The 20,861-nt window shown below is 39.5% G+C and overlaps 1 protein-coding gene across 4 annotated transcripts in view; it reads right to left on the minus strand.

Moving 5' to 3' along the window:
* COL12A1 (collagen type XII alpha 1 chain) overlaps positions 1–20,861 on the minus strand; it is a 145,168-nt gene that overhangs the window by 50,094 nt on the left and 74,213 nt on the right. For all 4 annotated transcript variants that reach the window (XM_060205391.1, XM_060205393.1, XM_007516304.3 and 1 more), the window contains 8 exons: positions 12,547–12,676; positions 11,888–12,024; positions 10,676–10,805; positions 9,321–9,463; positions 7,401–7,530; positions 6,341–6,483; positions 2,967–3,096; positions 732–851 (listed from right to left, as the gene is read on the minus strand). In XM_060205391.1, the coding sequence (XP_060061374.1) occupies positions 732–851; positions 2,967–3,096; positions 6,341–6,483; positions 7,401–7,530; positions 9,321–9,463; positions 10,676–10,805; positions 11,888–12,024; positions 12,547–12,676 (1,063 nt within the window). The remainder of the gene's footprint in view (positions 1–731; positions 852–2,966; positions 3,097–6,340; positions 6,484–7,400; positions 7,531–9,320; positions 9,464–10,675; positions 10,806–11,887; positions 12,025–12,546; positions 12,677–20,861) is intronic.

The raw sequence follows: 20,861 nt of genomic DNA on the forward strand, positions 1-20,861 counted from the left end.
TAATTCTTAACTCTGTTTCTTGTACAGCTTCACCTTTCCGATCTCCTGCCCTCTCTTTTTTGTTTTCTCTAGTTCACACCATCTTGGGTACATGGAAGGTTATTCTATCAAATGTGATACAAAGAGAATTGTTCTATTACTTGAAACATAGAAGTAATAATAGTGAATAATTTAATCAATAAGTATCATCTTGGTGAAAGTTTCTATAGAAAACTGGAAGCAAATCTTCCATAAATAAACTATATATATTTCCTCCTTGCTATCATGGAGGAAATACAGAAATTTGTACTGGTTAATATCCATTATCTCATAATAACAGAAAATTTAAACACAAACAGCTCAATTTGATAGTCATACAAATTAATGAAAGTCTATATGACCAATTAATAAGAGCTGTGCCCATAGTAACAGTGAAACTTTAGACTATTAACCTGCTATTAAAATGCTATTGCGGGCAGGTGTAGATAGCATAATGGTTATGCAAAGAGACTGTCATGCCTGAGGCTTCAAAGTCCCAGGTTCAGTCCCCTGCACCACTGTAAACCAGAGCTGATCAGTGCTCTGGTTAAAAAAAAAAAAATGCTATTGCAAGAAGTACGACCTTTCACAAAAAAAGGACTTGATGTAATCATTGAACTATCAGAAGAATATAATCATCAAGGTTGCAATAAAGAAATTCTTACATACAAATAATTCTCCTTTGCACTTCTATAATAATGGTGCGTCCTTACCCACTGGCTTATACACAATCTTATATCCAAGAACTGGAGACGGTGAAGGATCCCAGGAGACCCGGAATCTTGTGTACCATTCGTCAGAGATGTGTATGTTCTGTGGGGGAAGCAGTCCCACTGAAAATAAATATTGACATGTATTATTGGTCTTTTATTGGCTCACAGGCAGAGGATAGAACTTTCACAGTAATGATAGTGCAACCTCATTAGTGAAAAACAATTATTTCTGTAATGGTCTTAACTGGAAAATAATTTAAAAGGTGTTGCAAGGTTCAGTTGAAAGCTTAGTCATTTTCCAAATTCAAACAGCCACTTAAGTGGATTTAAGAATGTACAATTTCCAGAGCTTACATGCTATGGAATGCAGAATGATAGGAAATAAAAGGTCTCAAGTCACTTTTAGAATGCTATACATTACAGATTGTCAGGCAAAAAGCATTTTAGGAACTAATCCAGTCACTTTATCACACAAATAAGATATGAGTTGCCCAAGACCACACAGATAGCTGGGGGCTAACATAATCTTCTTTCTCAGGACTATTCTATCTTTCAACAGCATAACTGGATTTTCACAGGGACCATCCCAGCTCCATATTTTACATGATGTTCCACAGCATGTTGAGTAGTTGCTGTCCAAAACCATCATACAAATAAGATATTCAATCTGAAAACACAGGAAAAGCTCAAGATAATTTTAACAATTCCTGAAAACTTCAAGACAAGACCCAATCAAGTTTTTCTAATATCTGGTGCTAAGCACAAAATCCTGATATATGCCATCTCCACGGAAAAGTACCGAAGTATGTTCTAAAACCTAACGGAACATTAAAAAGTGATTCTGGGGAGTCGGGCAGTAGCGCAGCGGGTTTAGCACATGTGGCACAAAGCACAAGGACCAGCGTAAGGATCCCAGTTCAAGCGCCGGCTCCCCACCTGCAGGGGAGTCAATTCACAAGCAATGAAGCAGGCCTGCAGGTGTCTGTCTTTCTCTCCCCATCTCTGTTTTCTCCTCTCTCCATTTCTCTCTGTCCTATCCAACAACGACAAAATCAATAACAACAACAATAAAACAACAAGGGCAACAAAAGGAAATAAATATTTTTAAAATTTTTTTAAATGATTCTGTTAAACCACAATCATTAGAATCATTATGCTGAACCTCTGCTCACTTAGTCCTATCAAAAGTAGGCATCAGTAGATACTCCTGAACTTGAGTGACCAAGCTGAAACATCTCTAGTCCTGCTTTTCTCTTAGAACTCCCAAATGTAGTATCTTAAAGATGGTTTTAGCACACACACACACACAAAAAAAATGAAAAACAAAAACCTTGGGTAACTGAGTTGGGTAAGGAACCCAAAATCATATTACTCAAGTAGCCATTTGCTGAAGAGGAAAAAAGAAATGCGGGTATCAACAGCGCACAGAACTATAACCCAACTTTCCTTTATGACACGGTCATTCAACTTTGACAACACCTTAAAACATCAGAAGGTTCAAGTGCCAGGCAGTGGCAAACTGGGTTAAGTGCACATAGTATGAAGTGTAAGGACCCACACAAGGATTCCTGTTCCAGCCCCTGCCTCCCCACCTGCAGGGAGGTCACTCCACAGGCAGTGAAGCAGGTCTGCAGGTGTCTATCCTTCTCTCCCCCTCTGTCTTCCCCTCCTCTCTCCATTTCTCTCTGTCCTATCTAACAATGACCACATCAATAACAACAACAACAACAACGAAAAACAACAAGGGCAACAAAAGGGAAAATAAATTTTAAAATAATAATAAAGTGATTCTGATTTATTTATTCTTCCAATAAATAAATAGTAAAAAAAAAATTTAAGTCAAAAAGAATGGCCTGGTATATGGCATTGTAAATTAGTGGGTAAAGCTTTGGACTCTTAAGCATGAGTCTGATCCCTGACTTCACATGTACAAGAGTGACACTCTGCTTAGCATTCTCTCCCTCTCCCTCTCCCTCTCCCTCTCCCTGTCCCTCTCTCTCTCTCTCTCTCTCTCTCTCTCTCTCTCTCTCTCTCACACACACACACACACACACACACACACACACGCAAACACACACACATTTTTAAAGTTAAAAATATATTCTGTTCTCATATGACTTTGAAAAATGCCAGTGTCTTAATAATTAATAAATATTAATGTAGTGCTATGGTAGTACTTGAAATATATTTATATCACCAAAAATTAAAGGTAGTAAAAATGTAGATGATGTTTACCAGTTCTTCCATTTCCAGGGAGATGGCCACCATCTCCATCTTCATAAACAGCAATGACAGTAATTTTGTATGGAGTATCGGGTTGCAGGGGCTGCAGTATTACATTGTTTCTTCTGCCCGGGACTGTGGTCTGTAAAGCAAGTTAAATCACAAATTTATTAGCAACTAGAGGACTTCTAGATCAAAAGGCAGTCTTGTTTTATATATCTCTGTAAATAGTAAATGGTTTCTTTGTGTTTTCTTTTTTATTGCACAAGACCAACAGTCCACGATATCTCTGTGCTATATAGAAATATGGCTTTAGAGTCAGATAGTTCAGGTTTCAGTCTCAGATCACTCACAAACTTAATGAGTTAGCATCTCTGGAAGACTCTGTGAGGAGAACAGGCTAAACCACTCTCAAGCACAGCACATATTACTGTGGACTACAGAGCTCAATGATATGTTTGTCCCTTTCATCTTTCATTGGCATGTCTTATATTCTCATGCAATCCTTCAAATATCATATCAAAAAGTGCTCACTGTGGGCCAGTTATGGTGCTTCCTGCTAGGATTGTATTGGTGAACAAAAGTGGAATCAGTTTCTACCCTTGAGAAAATCTGTTTGAGTCTAATTCAGTTTTTTTTTTTTTTTTAAAAAAAAAAAGAACACATGAAAAGAAGTAATGGAAAATATCCAACTACCTCTATGAAGAGGAAATGATCCAGATCTATTTCTCAATCTCTCTGCCAACCCTATGTTTTTCTTTTACAAACAGCATGAATTATACATGCCAATGGTTCCATTGTGGAGTTCCCAATTACAAATGGTGAACTCGGGAAATGAATCATATTTTTTTCTTAGAAAGTGAAGGGAAATTGCATATTTGTTTATGGCAAGACTCAACAAATGTTAAAGCATCGACTTGTTTGCTTTGGCAATTATCTGCAATAATAGCATTTATCTCATTCTGATCAGAAACTCCAAATATCACTTCACATGTTCCTGATTAATAAAAATGAAGGTACAAAGCTTACTACAACAGTTTTAAGTGGATGAAACATGGTTTACTTTGAAGCTAATGAAGGGATAAAGATCAAGAAGAATGTGTCTATATACAAAAAATTTACAATCGACATTTTGTGTAATTGTTTTATATAAACTAACACACCGACCAATCACTAAATTGTAGAGAAACATGTATGTTTTCCCACCCATGATAAGTGAATTTGCATAGTTAGAGTTACAAGAAATCTGTAAAAGACTTGAATCAGCTTGAGAAACGCAATCTATGACACTCAAAAAGTTTGGAGTTACTATGGGAGAAAGCACACTCTAAAATCAAATGGGCCCAAAGTGTTAAATTTAGAGAAAGTAAATATCCACCAGCATTGAACTATTTAGGGAACACTTTACAAAGAAATTAGATTTAAAGAAAGGATATAATTAGGTAGCCAAAGAATTTGAGCATTAATTTGGGTTGCTTAGATAAATAAGTATCATGTTTCACTAGACTAAGTTACTATGGTGCAATTTGGTGGTTGGAAATAATGCAGTCCTCAAAAGCTGAATAAGGGCAAGAGACTGGCATACTTTTATAATGACTCTTTAGTCGTTATCAGACCATCCCATCAGCTGGGGCCCTATTCAGGGAGTCCTAAGATTCCTAAACAGACATGATGGGCCTGGACCTCGAATAGATCCCTCTCTCCATTGTTACCAATCATCTCTATCAGGAACAACACAAGAGACCTCTTGGTGGGCCCCCATAGGACCTTGCCCTCAACTTGGATCAACAATGGTAGAGAATGTTCCATCATCTGAAGGGAGGCTGGACAACAAACATACTCTATGCTACACCTGAAGAAGATGGGTCCTGAAATTGGCGTAGCTTGGAACATTCCTACCCAGGCCACAGAATGTGAGCTCAGATCTACAGGGATGCAGAGGTCACATAGGTTCCTAAGCTGAATATGGGCCCCAGATCACATCAAATCAATGGGGTTTACGGTCAACAATATTTATACACTTTTCCCATATTTGGGAGCTACTCTCTTCCCTGATCCAGCTTTCTGGTCCTTTTCTCAGCCATGACATCATCTCCCCAGACAATAATTTGGATCCACCTGCATATCAGATGTCAGGCTCAGGAAAAAAAAAAAAATTCTCATGGGCTCTTTGGAATAAAACTAAGATAGGACTACTAACTATCTACAAAATGGAGACACCCCCCCCAACTTTTCATCTGCATTATTCCAGCCTTTAGGTTCATGATTAGTCAACAATTTGTTTGGCTTTGTATGTTAACTCTTTTTTCAGCCACCAGGTTCCATATGCTAACATGATGACAACCGGACTTCCCTGGGCAGACAACCTTACCAATATGTCCTGGAGCCCCACTTCCCTGAAGTCTCAGTAGGGAAAGAGAGACAGGATGGGAGTATGGATAAAACTGCCAATGCCCATGTTCAGCAGGAAAGCAATTACAGAAGCCAGACCTTCCACCTTCTGTACCCCATAATGACCCTGGGTTCATACTTCCAGAGGCATAAAGAATAGGAAAGCTATCAGGCGAGGGGATGGGATACAGAGTTCTGGTGGTGGGAATTGTGTGGAGTTGTACCCCTCTTATTCTATGGTTTTTTCAGTGTTTCCTTTTTATAAATAAAAATTAAAAAGAAAGAATGCAGTCCATGGTGGGATAGATAGCATAATGTTTATGCAAACAGACTCTCATGCCTGAGGCTCCCAGGTCCCAGCTTCATTCCCCCACACCACCATAAGGCAAAGCTGCGCAATGCTCTGGTAAAAAAAAAAAAAAAAAAAAAAAAGTAAGAAATAAATGCAGTCCAGTTGGGAAAGTTAGAAACAGGCTAGGGGTATGAATTGACCTGTCAATGCCCATGTCCAGAAGAAAAGCAGTCACAGAAACCAGACCTCCCACCTTCTACATTTCATAGAAATCTTTAGATAAAAAATAGGGAATCTTCCACTGGAGGGAATGGGGTAAGGAACTCTGGTGATGGGAATTGTATGAAATTTTACACCTCTTATCCCACAATCTTGTTAATCATTATTAAATCACTAGTAAAATAAAAATAACAATAAAAATTTAAAAATAAATAATGCCGTCCATGAACTAAGACTGTCTTTCAATCTGTCCTACAATGCAAATAAGGGTAAATATATTAATATTCTCTGGTGTGAGAAAACAGCCAGGCACACTCAGGCAATCCCAACACTAAGTCAGAGAAAGTCATATAAAATGTAACCATCACAAAAGAGTCAAGGTCCAAGTCTACTTACAGCACTCTCACAAATAAGAAAGCCTCATTTTATTTTCTATCCAGGTAAAAGAGTATCCAATGTGGAAATAAATGAGAGTAAGACTCACATATTCATCAATTGGATCCCCAACAGTGGGAGAATAAATGATCCTGTATTGTTGAACTGGTCCATCAGCATGATCCCAGGTCACAGAGAGGCTATTGGTTGTCTCCCCAAAGACTCTGAGGTTTCTTGGGCCACTTCGTGGTACTAAACAAATATAAGCACATCAGTATTAGTTGCTTGCCTATGAGCATGGGAGACAAAGAGAAGGAGGGAAGAACTCAAACAAATGATACTCAAGTCAAATAAAGGGTTTCACCATTCAGTAGGTAGTATACTCCCTTGTGGTAGAATAAACATCACTGATGGGTTTAATATAGACGTAGAGACAGAAGAAAGTGCTACATTTCAGACCTCTGGCTACATGCTGAATGAAAAAGAGAACCAGGTTGGAACTCAAATGTACAGACAAGGAAAGAAAAGGTATTTTCACCAGGGTGGAAATCTCCTGAATAAGAAAAGTGCCTACTTGGTAAGAAGACTCATGAGGGTAGGAGTCGAGTGATAGAGCACCAGCTTAAGTGCACGTAGTATAAAGCACAAGGGCCTGAGCAAGGATCCTGGTTCGCACTTCTGGTTCCCCATCTGCAGGAAGTTCACTTCACAAGCAGTGAAGCAGGTCTGCAGGTATCTTTCTCTCTCCCTCTCTATCTTCCCCTCTCCTCTCAATTTCTCTCTGTCCTATCAAAATAAAAAATAAAAATAAAAAGCCACAGGAGCAGTGGATTTGTAGTGCAGACACCCACCAAGTCCCAGAAATAATCCTGGAGAGCAAAAAAATGCATGAGAGCATAGGAAAGGAAGAAACTTCTCCTTAATTTAGGTCCCATATAAGAAAGAAAGCAACTGAAGTTCACTGGCACAGAGCGTGATCACAAGGCAACCAACGTTTTAAACTAGAGCCTATGGGAGGGAGTCCAGGAAGAACCACCAGCCCAGACCCCACCCTCAGCAAAGCTCCCACCACCTCTCACTCACCACCCACCACCCACTCCTCCATCAATCAGAAAGCCCTGCCAAAACAGGTACAAGGGAACAGGGTAGAGCAAGGATTTCCGCCTCACATGTTCGGCCCTGTCCAGGGCTGGGATTCCCCTCTCCATCCGAATAGAGAGCTACAATTTTCACATCATAGGGTGTGTCGGGAATCAGTCGCTCCAGATTCACCGAGCGTGTGCTTGCTGGCACCACAATCTGGAGGGGGAGAAAATGTCAAGTTCTGCTTGACAACAACCCAAATGCTTATCAACTCTTTTTTATTAGTCAGCATAGTAGTGTTTATAGTCAAAGGCTGAAACCAGACACATCAGAAGCCAACTACTGTGTTTTTTCATGAGATCTATTGAGCTAATGCCAGATGCAATTTATCCTCAGAAATATCCCCTTCAAAATAAATTAGGTCATATTTGGCCCTTGATAGCTTCAGTCATCTTGCATTTGTGTTTACTGTAAAGCATTTAAAATGTTATAGCCAGACCTCATGCTGAGTTTCCCAAACTACATACAGAGCGTTAGTTGCATAGAAGAGAAAAAAAAAAAAAGGAGTGACTTCATGCAATGGATAAGGACAAAATTATTGAAATATTCTGTGCCATATTCTGGACATTATAATCAGTTTTGTTTTACCAGAGTAACCATGCAAATCTCCAGTTTCTGGTGGGACTGGGGTTTGAACCTAGAACGTTTGGCACCTCAGGCATAAAAGTCTTTCTGCATAGCCACTACACTATGTAACCACTAATAAAAATTCTTAAACAACACAGGTATTCTTTATTTTTTTGTTCATTCTTGTTTATCTTTGTAAGTTAAATCATTCTAAGGATGTATTTCCTTTTTGGCATTCTGTTACTATACTCAAATTATTAATTTCTGATTTCTTTCTTTTTTCACTGTTAGGTTTAATGGTTTACATTACAGTTGTTGACACACACCTACAATCTCTCATTTCCCCATAGAAGGTGTCTGCAAGACACTCTACCCCAACTTAGCTCCTCTTCCATTTACATTATTAATTTATGTGAAAAACTTGACTGCAATATGAATTGAAAGCAAACAACAATTCCTAAGTGCCAATAGAGACAAAGCATGTTAGCTATTGGGCTCAGGCAAAAATCAGTAAAGTCATGGGCCCCTTGGAATATAAATAGACTTCCTAGCTTTTTCCAAAATGGAGACCCCAAATCCTATATGCTATATTCTTGCCTTTAGGTTCATGATTATTTCACAATTTTTTCTGCTTTATATCTTAATGCTTTTTCAGCCACAAAATTGCAGATACTACCATGACGCCAACCTGACTTCCCTGGGCAGACAACCCCACCAATGTGTCATAGAGCCCCATACCCCCCAGATCCCTGCCCCACCAGGGAAAGAGAGAGTCAGGCTGGGTATACGGATTGACCTGCCAACTTCCATGTTCAGTGAAGAAGCAATTACAGAAGTCAGACCTTCTACCTTCTACACCCCATAATGATCCTGGGTCCATGCTCCAAGAAGGATAAAGAATAAAAAAGCTTTCAAGAGAGAGGAGGGGATATGGAGATCTGGTGGTGGGAATTGTGTGAAATTATACCCCTCTTATCCTATGGTCTTGTCAATATTTCTATTCTATAAATAAATTATAAGAGAGAGAGAGTTTCATAGTCAAGACATTTACACATTATAGCAAAAGCCCAAATGGACATTTACCACTGTGGTTTTTTAGAGCACATACTTGACATTTTCCACAAAATTTATTTTTGCTAGTTAACTCTATAAATAATATACCTGCCTTGACTCATCAAAGATAATGTTGGTGTCACACACTGGTATATTTGTGGTTTGCATTGTCAGGGGCTAGCAAACATGAGACTGCTTTCCTTAGGAAATAATATTTCCATGAGACTCAGTACCACACTCACAGTCAGCTGGACTAACAGTCACGGTAGAAGGTGCAGTAGACCACAGGATTCCTTTGCAAAGCTACAAGACAGCAAGTGACTTACTGATTCTGAGGGTCTGGTGCCCCTTGAAGGAGAATACACAACCCGATACTGTTGCACAGGCCCAGGAGCCGGGTCCCAGCGCACATCTAGGCTGTTGGGTGTAGGGTTGTACACTTCGATATTTCTTGCCAGTCCTCTTACCACTGAGGAAAGAAAAGTCACCACATATTTCTTAAGTCTGTTTCTACATGCCAATCTTTTGTCATCACCTTCCAGAACTTAATACTCTACAACCAGATGAAATACTGCCATCCTTAAACTTCTAATTATATACACAACACACACACATACAGATAAACATTGACAAATTCACATTTAGTCAAAGCTAGGCACTGTGACTTTTATGTATAACACCAGGGGATTGTTTCCAATGAAAGCAAGCTAGTAAAAGTAGTGTGCTAGGCTGATGGTCATAAAGAGACAGAAAATGAAACTGTAATAGTTGTTCCAGTTTTCCAAGATAGGTAATGAAAAGACCAAGAAGTTTTCTAGTGTTTGTCTTCTAAGAACAAACAGACAATAGCATGTCAGCAATCTGATTCAGCCAGATGGTTTCAACTATTTACTTTTTATTTCTTCCTTATTCAATAAATAACACTGAATATCTACTATGATTTAAAGGGAAAGGCAAAGGGATATATATACAAAAGATACACTCAACTCTCAAACACCCAAAAGAGACAATAAAATATAAAGATCAACTACACATATTAACACCACATTCAAGCCAGTAACATGGTCTCTTCAGACCACTGATCTTTTACTAAGTCATCTATAATTACTTCCCTCTTGCCAACAGCAAGTATGTGTTAAAGCCAAAGAAATACATTTAGAAGTATTTCAAGAGCCTTTAAACAACACTACAGAACAGTAAAAAACCACTATAAACTGGTTTCTCAAGATGTAAGTGACAAAGGAACGCACACAGACTTTTGACACCAAACAAGCACTTCATCAGCAAACCAGACATGCACAACAGTAACATGCTAAACAGATTTCAACACTTCACACTGTGAATGCCAAGTACAATGCACTGCCCCACACAAATGTAAAGTAGGGGCAATCATTGAGCTTTTTTTTCTTACTGGAAGAGAATGACTGAAGTAGCATACAGTGGATGTATACACATTTATAAACCCTTCAAGTGTCATTACCCTGAAGAAGAATGCTATGACAAGCGTGAATGTAAACGCACTATTTCATACAACAATTTAACAGGTGGTGGTGTTTGGTAGGTAAAATAATTAATAATTACATTTTTGTTCTTAATTTTCCCAAAATTTAATGGATTTATATTGATCTTTACCCCAAAAACTGATAATGTCAAAGCTAAACTTTTCTATTTTGTCACTTACACGTTCTTCCAGTATCTGATGTGCGTCCTCCATCTCCTTCAGTATAAACAGGAACTACTGTGATGGTATAGGGGGTGTCTGGTTGCAGGTTCCTAAGAATTGCATAATTGGTATTCCCAGGAATTGGTACCTATGGGTTTTAATAAGACATAGGACATCTGACTGAATAAATCTGTAAAGGAGGGAGTCGGGCAGTAGTGCAGCAGGATAAGCACAGGTGGTGCAAAGCGTAAGGACCGGCGGAAAGATCCCGGTTCAAGCCTCCGGCTGCCCACCAGCAGGGGAGTCGCTTCACAGGCGATGAAGCAGGTCTACAGATGTCTGCCTTTCTCTCTCCTTCTCTGTCTTCCCTTCCTTTCTCCATTTCTCTCTGTCCTATACAACAACATCAATAACTACAACAATAAGGTAACAACAAGGGTAACAAAAGGGAATAAATAAATAAATATCTGTAAAGGAAACAGTATAATGCTCAAGACATTAATTCAAGACCTACCAAAGGGGCCAGGCAGTGGCATATTCTATTAAGCGCACATATTATAGCAAGTGCAAAGACCAGAGTTTGAGCCCTGATTGCCCAACTACCGGAGGGAGGCTTCATGAGCAGTGAAGCAGGTCTGTATGTGTCTATCTTTCCCTCCTCTCTCTGTCTTCCCTCCCTTCTCAATTTCTCTGTCCTGTCAAAAAAAAAAAAATAGAAAGAAAAAAATAAAAGGAAAAATGGGCACCAGGAGCCATGGATTCTAGTGCTGGCACTGAGCCCCAGAAATAATCCTGGTTGAAAAAAAAAGACCAACTCGAGTTTCGCTATGTTAAAATATAAAGATGTCCCTCAAGTAAACTATTACTAGGAGTCACAGAGACACTCTAGGGTGATGATTCAGTGTAAGAACCAAATTTCAATCCCCAGCATGTTCCAGAGTTGACTCTCACCCTCTTTTTCTATAATTAAAAAATACATTTCTAGATGCCTATTCTCACTCTGATCTTCCCCTTAAAAATGTCCTGGAATGTCTACTTTCAATATTCCCAAACACTACAATCTCCTATTCCCAGACAGTAAGGCATTTATCAACTGCCCTTAAATTCTACTAAATCACCATTGACTTCTTCAATACTAAAGAAAACTAGTCAAGTCCTTGATTCCACATTTGAATACACCACCATAATGGTTGAAATAAACATGCACTTTTCACTACAAGAAACATTTACCAGTTCCTCTGGACCACCTGCCGGTGCATAGAATAGTTTATACTGACGAGGATTTCCCTCAGCATGGTCCCATCGGACATTCAGGGTGCTTGTAGAAGGGTCATACACTCTTAGGTTCCTCACAGTATTCAAAGGTTCTGAAATTCAGAGAATCTGTGTCATTATTTGACTCTAAGTTGATTTCTCTCAGATGGCCTCCACTTAGCACATGCCCCAGACTAGGCACCCCACAAATATTTGTTGTAGTAGTAGACAGATAAAAGGACTATGATGATCTCATGTTCATGTCTTGTCTTTCCCCAAGATGTTTATTCCCAAAGTGGTTTACTTTTAATATTAGGAAGTAATAAAAGTCTTTTTTTTTTTAACAGAGTATTGTTCATGGTGGTGGCTAATGGTGGTGCAGGGGATTGAACCTGGGACCTGGGAGCCTCAGGCATGAGAGTCTCTTTGCATAACTATTATGCTATCTCCCCACCCTATAAATGTCTTTCTCCATAAATAGAGACAGGTCACTGCAAAGGATATCAAGTACAATTTTTTAAATCCATTTTAAAAGATGAGCAAAACTTTGTGACATCTCCATGATTTCAGGTAAAAATGTGATTCTGTTCCAGTGGGAGTCACTATAGCGACTGCAGGAGTCTGATTTCACTTACTGGTCTTGCCTCTCCCAGTCATGCGTCCTCCTTCCCCGTCATGATACAGGGAGGACACGGTGATGGTGTAAGGAGTATCGGGCTTCAGTTTCTGCAGCAGTACGCTGTTCTGCCGTCCTCCTATTGTGGTCTTGAATAAAACAGAGATACGTGTTAGCCTTGTTCTCTCCAACTCGGCAGAACTGTTGAGGTGTTTGCCAAGATCTAGAAACAAGTACCTCAGTGAGAGTGTAAGATGTATCGTATGGCATATATGCAAAATAGGCATTTGAAGACACAGAAGGATGCTAAGTCTTAGATGACATTTTGGTATTAAAATATGCAGAAAGTACCTTCAGTTTCTAGCCATCAGATCTGCCAAATTCATCCAAAATGCATTTCCCAAGATCTCTTTTGCCCAAAAAGTACTAATCATAAGTGAGTTACAAAAGAACATTAAGATAAGCCAAAAAAAAAATGCTGCATGATATGAGAATTTTTTACACTGCACACAATTATTCCCACTTTTTAACAAATTTTTATTTGCCTTAGAATCCTATTAAAATGATTCAGCAAAAGGTCTAAAGCTTTGAGCATCCCCTACACGCCCCATCCCCCCCCAAAAAAAAAAAAAAACCACCTGCCACTCTTATGGCATTAACAGTGTAAATTACATGATTGGACTCATTGCCAGGCCATGGTCAGACAGGGGTTCCCTGAGATCTCTGTGATACCAGCCTCTGGGTATGAAAAATTTCAATTTTCTCCAATTCTGGATTTGGGAGGAATTTTTTTTTTTCATTCATTGCTCAAGGCTCTTGAGCCATCTTGTTGAAAGAAAATTTGCATGATTTGTTAACAGTCTACTGAATTCAGATGTTTTTGCCCTACTAATGGAAATTGCATGAAAATGGCATGCTGCCCACGGTAAGCACACATGCTGACAGCTGGATGCCTGAGTACAGTCCAGATGTTTCCAACTTAGCACCCATCCACTCACATGGTCTAGTTGCAGAGGAAACCTCAATGAATTACATTAGCCACTATCCTCCATAGGACCACATCGAACTATACTGGCTATTTATTTATTTATTTATTTTTCCTTTTGTTGCCCTTGTTTTTCATTGTTGTTGTAGTTATTATTGTTGTTATTGATGTCGTTGTTGTTAGAAAGGACAGAGAGAAATGGAAAGAGGAAGGGAAAACAGAGAGGGGGAGAAAAAGATAGACACCTGCAGACCTGCTTTACCGTCTGTGAAGTGAGCCCCCCCCACCGCCACCCCCCGCAGGTGGGGAGCCAGGGGCTCGAACCGGGATCCTTATGCCGGTCCTTGCAGTTTGCGCCACGTGCACTTAACCTGCTGTACTATTGCCCAACTCCCTATACTGGCTAATTTTAAGAAACTCAACACCTGATGTTCTGAGACTAACATCAAAATCAGTATAAGTCATTTTATATTTGGTACAACTATTGCATGGAACTTATGAGTAATTAGAAGGCTGTTCACCTATTTCTCCTTTCCAACTCTCCGTAATAATTCTTACATGAGTGAGTCATTGATTTATTTCATGAACCAGCATTAGATTAGAACAAACCCTAAAGGATTGTCATGTTTTCCAGATGATAAGCTCATATGATTCTTTCTAATTATAACAAACAGCTTAGAGATAGTAAAATAAATAATTACCTCAGTAGGAGGTCCATTACCATGAAAAGAAATGCTAAAGACAAACTCTTCTATATCACGGCTTCACCTATATGCCTTGGAATAGGCAAAAAGCATCTGTGTGTGTGTCATTAAAGTATCAGTCCAGGCCACATAGTGACCTGGTTAAGTGCACACATTACAGTGCATAAGGACACAGGTTCAAGCCTCCGGTCCCCACTTGCAGGGGGAAAGTTTCATGAGTGGTAAAGAGGGGCTGCAGGCATCTCTCTCCATCTCCCCTCTCAATTCCTGTCTCTATCCCATAAATAAATAGATGTATAAATAAATAATATTTTTTTTAAGTATCAGTCAATGCAGGCTGGGAGTATGGATCAAACCACCAATGTCCTTGTCCAGTGAAGAAGCAATTACAGAAGTCAGTTCTTCCAACTTCTGTACCTCATGCTCCCAGAGAGATAAAGAATAGGAACGTTTTCGGGAGGCGGAGCTACGAGCAGCAGATCGCTTTCTCTCCTCTCCTCTCCTCTCCCGGATCAACTAGGAATACCAAAGGAGACCACCCGGACCTAAACAAGACAGGACTAGAATGACCACAGAAACCCAGTAAATCACCCGTGAGTACAAACACGCGTGGCTGGTGACAGAGAGGAGAGAGGGGCCTAAGGAGAGATTAAGTGACTGCTAACAGTTCGACAGTTTGTCAGTGGAGACACCACCTCCAGTCTGCTCCACCAACAAGGGGACAGCTGAAGGGAGGAAAGGACTCCCCAGAGACTCACCAAGTACAACTCTGAGTCTCCATTGCTACTACCCTCAGAATCTGGAGCAGCAACAGGGAGGGCACAGAGATCTAACCGGGAAACTCAGGAGAAGACCTATACCTCGGTGGCATAGCTGAAGGGCTGTGAAAGTCTCTTTGCATAACCACTGGATTATCTCTGCCACACCCTGCTTTATCTCTTGGTCAGTAGTCATTGATTAAGCCAAGAAGCCTATTGATAGTTTAAAAGCCCTCAGGCTACCATAGCCTAAAGGGAAAAAAAAAAGGCTTTTACACCACTGAACTCCAACTCAGGGATTGAAAAAACTGTTAACTTATATAAAATGGTTAAAACAACAAGAAAAAATAATGGAGACTCGAACCAGGACAAGAGTCCACCTAAAAGTCCTCCAGAGGGCGAAGCACAAAACAACGAGTTCAACATCCAAACATTAGCTAAGGAAATAATAACAGGAGTGAGTAAAGAATTTGAAAAAATTGTAATCAGAACTGCAGGAACAACAAATGAGAATATGGAAGAAAATTCTAATAATCTCATGGTTATTAGAGAGCTGAAAGCTGAAATTGCTGAGCTAAGAAGGCAACTAGCTGAACAAGCTAAAACAGTATCAGAGCAGGGCAACAAAATAGATGAACTCCAGAAAGCAGTAGAGGGCAGAGAGAATAGAATCAATGAGGCTGAAGACAGAATTAGCAAGATTGAGGATGAATTAGAGACAACTAAAGAAGAAGTAAGAGACCTCAAAAAGAGATTAAGAGATGCTGAAAACAACAACAGAGTCCTATGGGATGACTTCAAAAGAAACAATATACGCATTATTGGCTTACCAGAGGAAGAAAGAGAAGGGGAGGAAGAAAGCGTTCTCCAGGCCATAATAGCTGAAAATTTCTCTAGTCTAGACAACACCAAAGACATAAAGATTCAAGAAGCCCAGAGGGTCCCAAACAGAATTAACCCAGACCTAAAGACACCAAGACATGTCATACTTAGATTGGAAAGGAATAAGGATAAAGAAAGGATCCTCAAGGCTGCAAGAGAAAAACAAAGAGTCACCTACAAAGGAAAACCCATAAGATTAGCAGCAGACTTCTCCATACAAACACTACAGGCCAGAAGAGAATGGCAAGATATCTATCGAGTGCTCAATGAGAAAGGCTTTCAGCCAAGAATACTATATCCTGCTAGATTGTCATTCAGACTAGATGGAAGCATCAAAACCTTCTCAGACAAGCAACAGTTGAAGGAAGCAACCATCACCAAGCCTGCCTTGAAAGAAGTTCTGAAATGTTTCCTATAAACAACCAGACCACCACAAATAGAACATATATCAAAACACTCTAAAACTCTACAAGAATGGCGTTAAAATATCTTCAATCTTTGATATCAATAAATGTGAATGGCCTGAATTCACCTATTAAAAGACACAGAGTAGGAAGATGGATCAGAAAACACAACCCAACAATATGTTGTCTACAGGAAACTCACCTAACGCAACAAGACAAACACAGACTTAAAGTGAAAGGATGGAAAACTATCATTCAAGCCAATGGCCCACAAAAAAGGGCAGGAACAGCTATTCTCATATCTGACATGATAGACTTTAAAATAGATAAGATTAAAAAAGATAGGAATGGACACTACTTAATGCTCAGAGGATCAGTCAATCAAGAGGACTTAACAATTATTAATATCTATGCACCCAATGAGAAGCCATCTAAATACATCAAACTTCTACTGAAAGAGCTACAGCAATATATTAACAGTAACACAATCATAGTAGGGGACTTCAACACCCCACTATCTCAACTTGACAGATCATCCAGGAAGAAAATCAGTAAAGACATAAGGGAGCTAAATGAAGAGATAGATAAACTAGAACTATTGGACATTTTCAGAGTCATTCATCCCAAGAAACTGGAATACACATTTTACTCAAATCCACATGGATCATTCTCAAGGATAGACCATATGTTAGGCCACAAAGACAGCATCAGCCTATTCAAGAGCACTGAAATCATCCCAAGCATCTTCTCAGACCACAGTGGAATTAAACTAACACTTAACAATCAACAAAAGATTAGTAACAGTGCCAAAATGTGGAAGCTAAACAGTACACTTCTTAACAACTTCTGGGTCAAAGAGGAAATCAAGGAAGAAATCAAAATGTTTCGAGAGTTCAATGAAAATGAAGACACAAGCTATCAAAATATTTGGGACACAGCTAAAGCAGTCCTAAGAGGGAAGTTCATAGCTATACAAGCACACATTAGGAAACAAGAAAAGGCACAAATAAACAGCCTGATTGCACATCTTAAAGACCTAGAAGAAGAACAACAAAGGAACCCTAAAGCAACCAGAAGGACAGAAATTACTAAAGTTAGGGCAGAAATAAATAACATTGAGAATAGGAAAACCATACAAAAGATCAATGAAAGTAAATGTTGGTTCTTGGAAAGAGTAAACAAAATCGACAAACCTTTAGCCAGACTCACAAAACAAAAAAGGGAGAAGACCCAAATAAATCGGATAGTAAATGAAAGAGGAGATATCACAACAGACACTGCAGAAATTCAACATATCATGCGAGGCTTCTATGAACAACTATATGCCACCAAGTTAGAGAACCTGGAAGAAATGAATGATTTCCTAGATACTTACCAACTTCCAAAACTAAGTAAAGAGGAAGTGGATAACATGAACAGGCCCATCACAGCTAATGAAATTGAAACAGTTATCAAAAATCTTCCCAAAAATAAAAGTCCTGGACCAGATGGTTTTACAAATGAATTCTACAAAACTTTCAAAGAAGAACTAATACCTCTACTTTTAAAAGTCTTCCAGAAGATTGAAGACACTGGAATACTCCCTGCCAGCTTCTATGAAGCCAACATCACCCTGATACCAAAAGCAGACAGGGACACAACCAAAAAAGAAAACTACAGACCAATATTTCTGATGAACATAGATGCGAAAATATTGAACAAAATTCTAGCCAACCGGATACAGCAGTACATCAAAAAGATTGTTCATCATGACCAAGTGGGGTTTATCCCAGGCATGCAAGGTTGGTTTAATATACGTAAATCAATCAATGTGATCCACCACATCAACAAAAGCAAGACCAAAAACCACATGGTCATATCAATAGATGCAGAGAAAGCCTTTGACAAAATACAACATCCCTTTATGATCAAAACACTACAAAAAATAGGAATAGATGGAAAATTCCTGAAGATAGTGGAGTCTATATATAGCAAACCTACAGCCAACATCATACTCAATGGTGAAAAACTGGAAGCATTTCCCCTCAGATCAGGTACTAGACAGGGCTGCCCACTATCACCATTACTATTCAACATAGTGTTGGAAGTTCTTGCCATAGCAATCAGGCAGGAGCAAGGAATTAAAGGAATACAGATTGGAAGAGAAGAAGTCAAACTCTCCTTATTTGCAGATGACATGATAGTATACATGGAAAAACCTAAGGAATCTAGCAAGAAGCTTTTGGAAATCATCAGGCAATACAGTAATGTGTCAGGCTATAAAATTAACATTCAAAAGTCAGTGGCATTCCTCTATGCAAACACTAAGTTAGAAGAAATTGAAATCCAGAAATCAGTTCCTTTTTCTATAGCAACAAAAACAATAAAATATCTAGGAATAAACCTAACCAAAGAAGTGAAAGACTTGTATACTGAAAATTATGAGTCACTACTCAAAGAAATTGAAAAAGACACAAAGAAGTGGAAAGATATTCCATGCTCATGGGTTGGAAGAATTAACATCATCAAAATGAATATATTACCCAGAGCCATCTACAAATTTAATGCTATCCCCATCAAGGTCCCAAGCACATTTTTTAAGAGAATAGAACAAATGCTACAAATGTTTATCTGGTACCAGAAAAGACCTAGAATTGCCAAAACAATCTTGAGAAAAAAGAACAGAACCGGAGGCATCACACTGCCAGATCTCAAACTATATTATAGGGCCATTGTCATCAAAACTGCTTGGTACTGGAACATGAACAGACACACTGACCAGTGGAATAGAATTGAGAGCCCAGAAATGAGGCCCCACACCTATGGACATCTAATCTTTGACAAAGGGGCTCAGACTATTACATGGGGAAAGCAGAGTCTCTTCAACAAATGGTGTTGGAAACAATGGGTTGAAACATGCAGAAGAATGAAGCTGAATCACTGTATTTCACCAAATACAAAAGTAAATTCCAAGTGGATCAAGGACTTGGATGTTAGACCAGAAACTATCAGATACTTAGAGGAAAATATTGGCAGAACTTTTTTCTGCATAAATTTTAAAGACATTTTCAATGAAACGAATCCAATTACAAGGAAGACTAAGGCAAGTATAAACCTATGGGACTACATCAAATTAAAAAGCTTCTTCACAGCAAAAGAAACCACTACCCAAATCAAGAGACCCCTCACAGAATGGGAGAAGATCTTTACATGCCATACATCAGATAAGAGTTTAATAACCAACATATATAAAGAGCTTACCAGACTCAACAACAAGACAACAAATAACCCCATCCAAAAATGGGGGGAGGAATTGGACAGAATATTCACCACAGAAGAGATCCAAAAGGCCGAGAAACACATGAAAAAATGCTCCAAGTCTCTGATTGTCAGAGAAATGCAAATCAAGACAACAATGAGATATCACTTCACTCCTGTGAGAATGTCACACATCAGAAAAGGTAACAGCAGCAAATGCTGGAGAGGGTGTGGGGTCAAAGGAACCCTCCTGCACTGCTGGTGGGAATGTCAATTGGTCCAACCTCTGTGGAGAACAGTCTGGAGAACTCTCAGAAGGCTAGAAATGGACCTACCCTATGACCCTGCAATTCCCCTCCTGGGGATATATCCTAAGGAACCCAACACATCCATCCAAAAAGATCTGTGTACACATATGTTCTTGGCAGCACAATTTGTAATAGCCAAAACCTGGAAGCAACCCAGGTGTCCAACAGCAGATGAGTGGCTGAGCAAGTTGTGGTCTAGATACACAATGGAATACTACTCAGCTGTAAAAAATGGTGACTTCACCGTTTTCAGCCGATCTTGGATGGACCTTGAAAAAATCATGTTGAGTGAAATAAGTCAGAAACAGAAGGATGAATATGGGATGATCTCACTCTCAGGCCGAAGTTGAAAAACAAGATTAGAAAAGAAAACACAAGTCGAACCTGAAATGGAATTGGAGTATTACACCAAAGTAAAAGACTCTGGGGTGGGTGGGTGGGTGGGGAGAATACAGGTCCATGAAAAATGATGAATGAAATAGTGGGGGTTGTATTGCTAAATGGGAATCTGGGGAATGTTATGCATGTAAAAAAAAAAAAAAAAAAGAAGAAGTAGAAACGCAAAGCAGAAATTGACTGAGTTTGGAATATGGCACCAAAGTAAGAAAGCAGAAGTATACTAGAGTTAGCAGTGAGTACCTCCCTAATACTTCCTTTCCACTTTTCCAAGCTTTGGGTCCATGATTGCTCAACAATTTGTTTGGCTTTGTATGTTAACTCTCTTTCCAGTCACCAGGTTCCAGGTGTCATCAGGATGCCGGCCAGACTTCCCTGGATTGAAGACACCACCAATGTGTCCTGGAGCTCAGCTTCCCCAGAGACCCATCCTACTAGGGAAAGAGAGAGGCAGACTGGGAGTATGGACCGACCAGTCAACGCCCATGTTCAGCGAGGAAGCAATTACAGAAGCCAGACCTTCTACCTTCTGCAACCCTCAATGACCCTGGGTCCATGCTCCCAGAGGGATAGAGAATGGGAAAGCTATCGGGGGAGGGGGTGGGATATGGAGATTGGGTGGTGGGAATTGTGTGGAGTTGTACCCCTCCTACCCTATGG

Source organism: Erinaceus europaeus, chromosome 13, assembly GCF_950295315.1.
Source record: "Erinaceus europaeus chromosome 13, mEriEur2.1, whole genome shotgun sequence".
NCBI lineage: Eukaryota > Metazoa > Chordata > Mammalia > Eulipotyphla > Erinaceidae > Erinaceus > Erinaceus europaeus.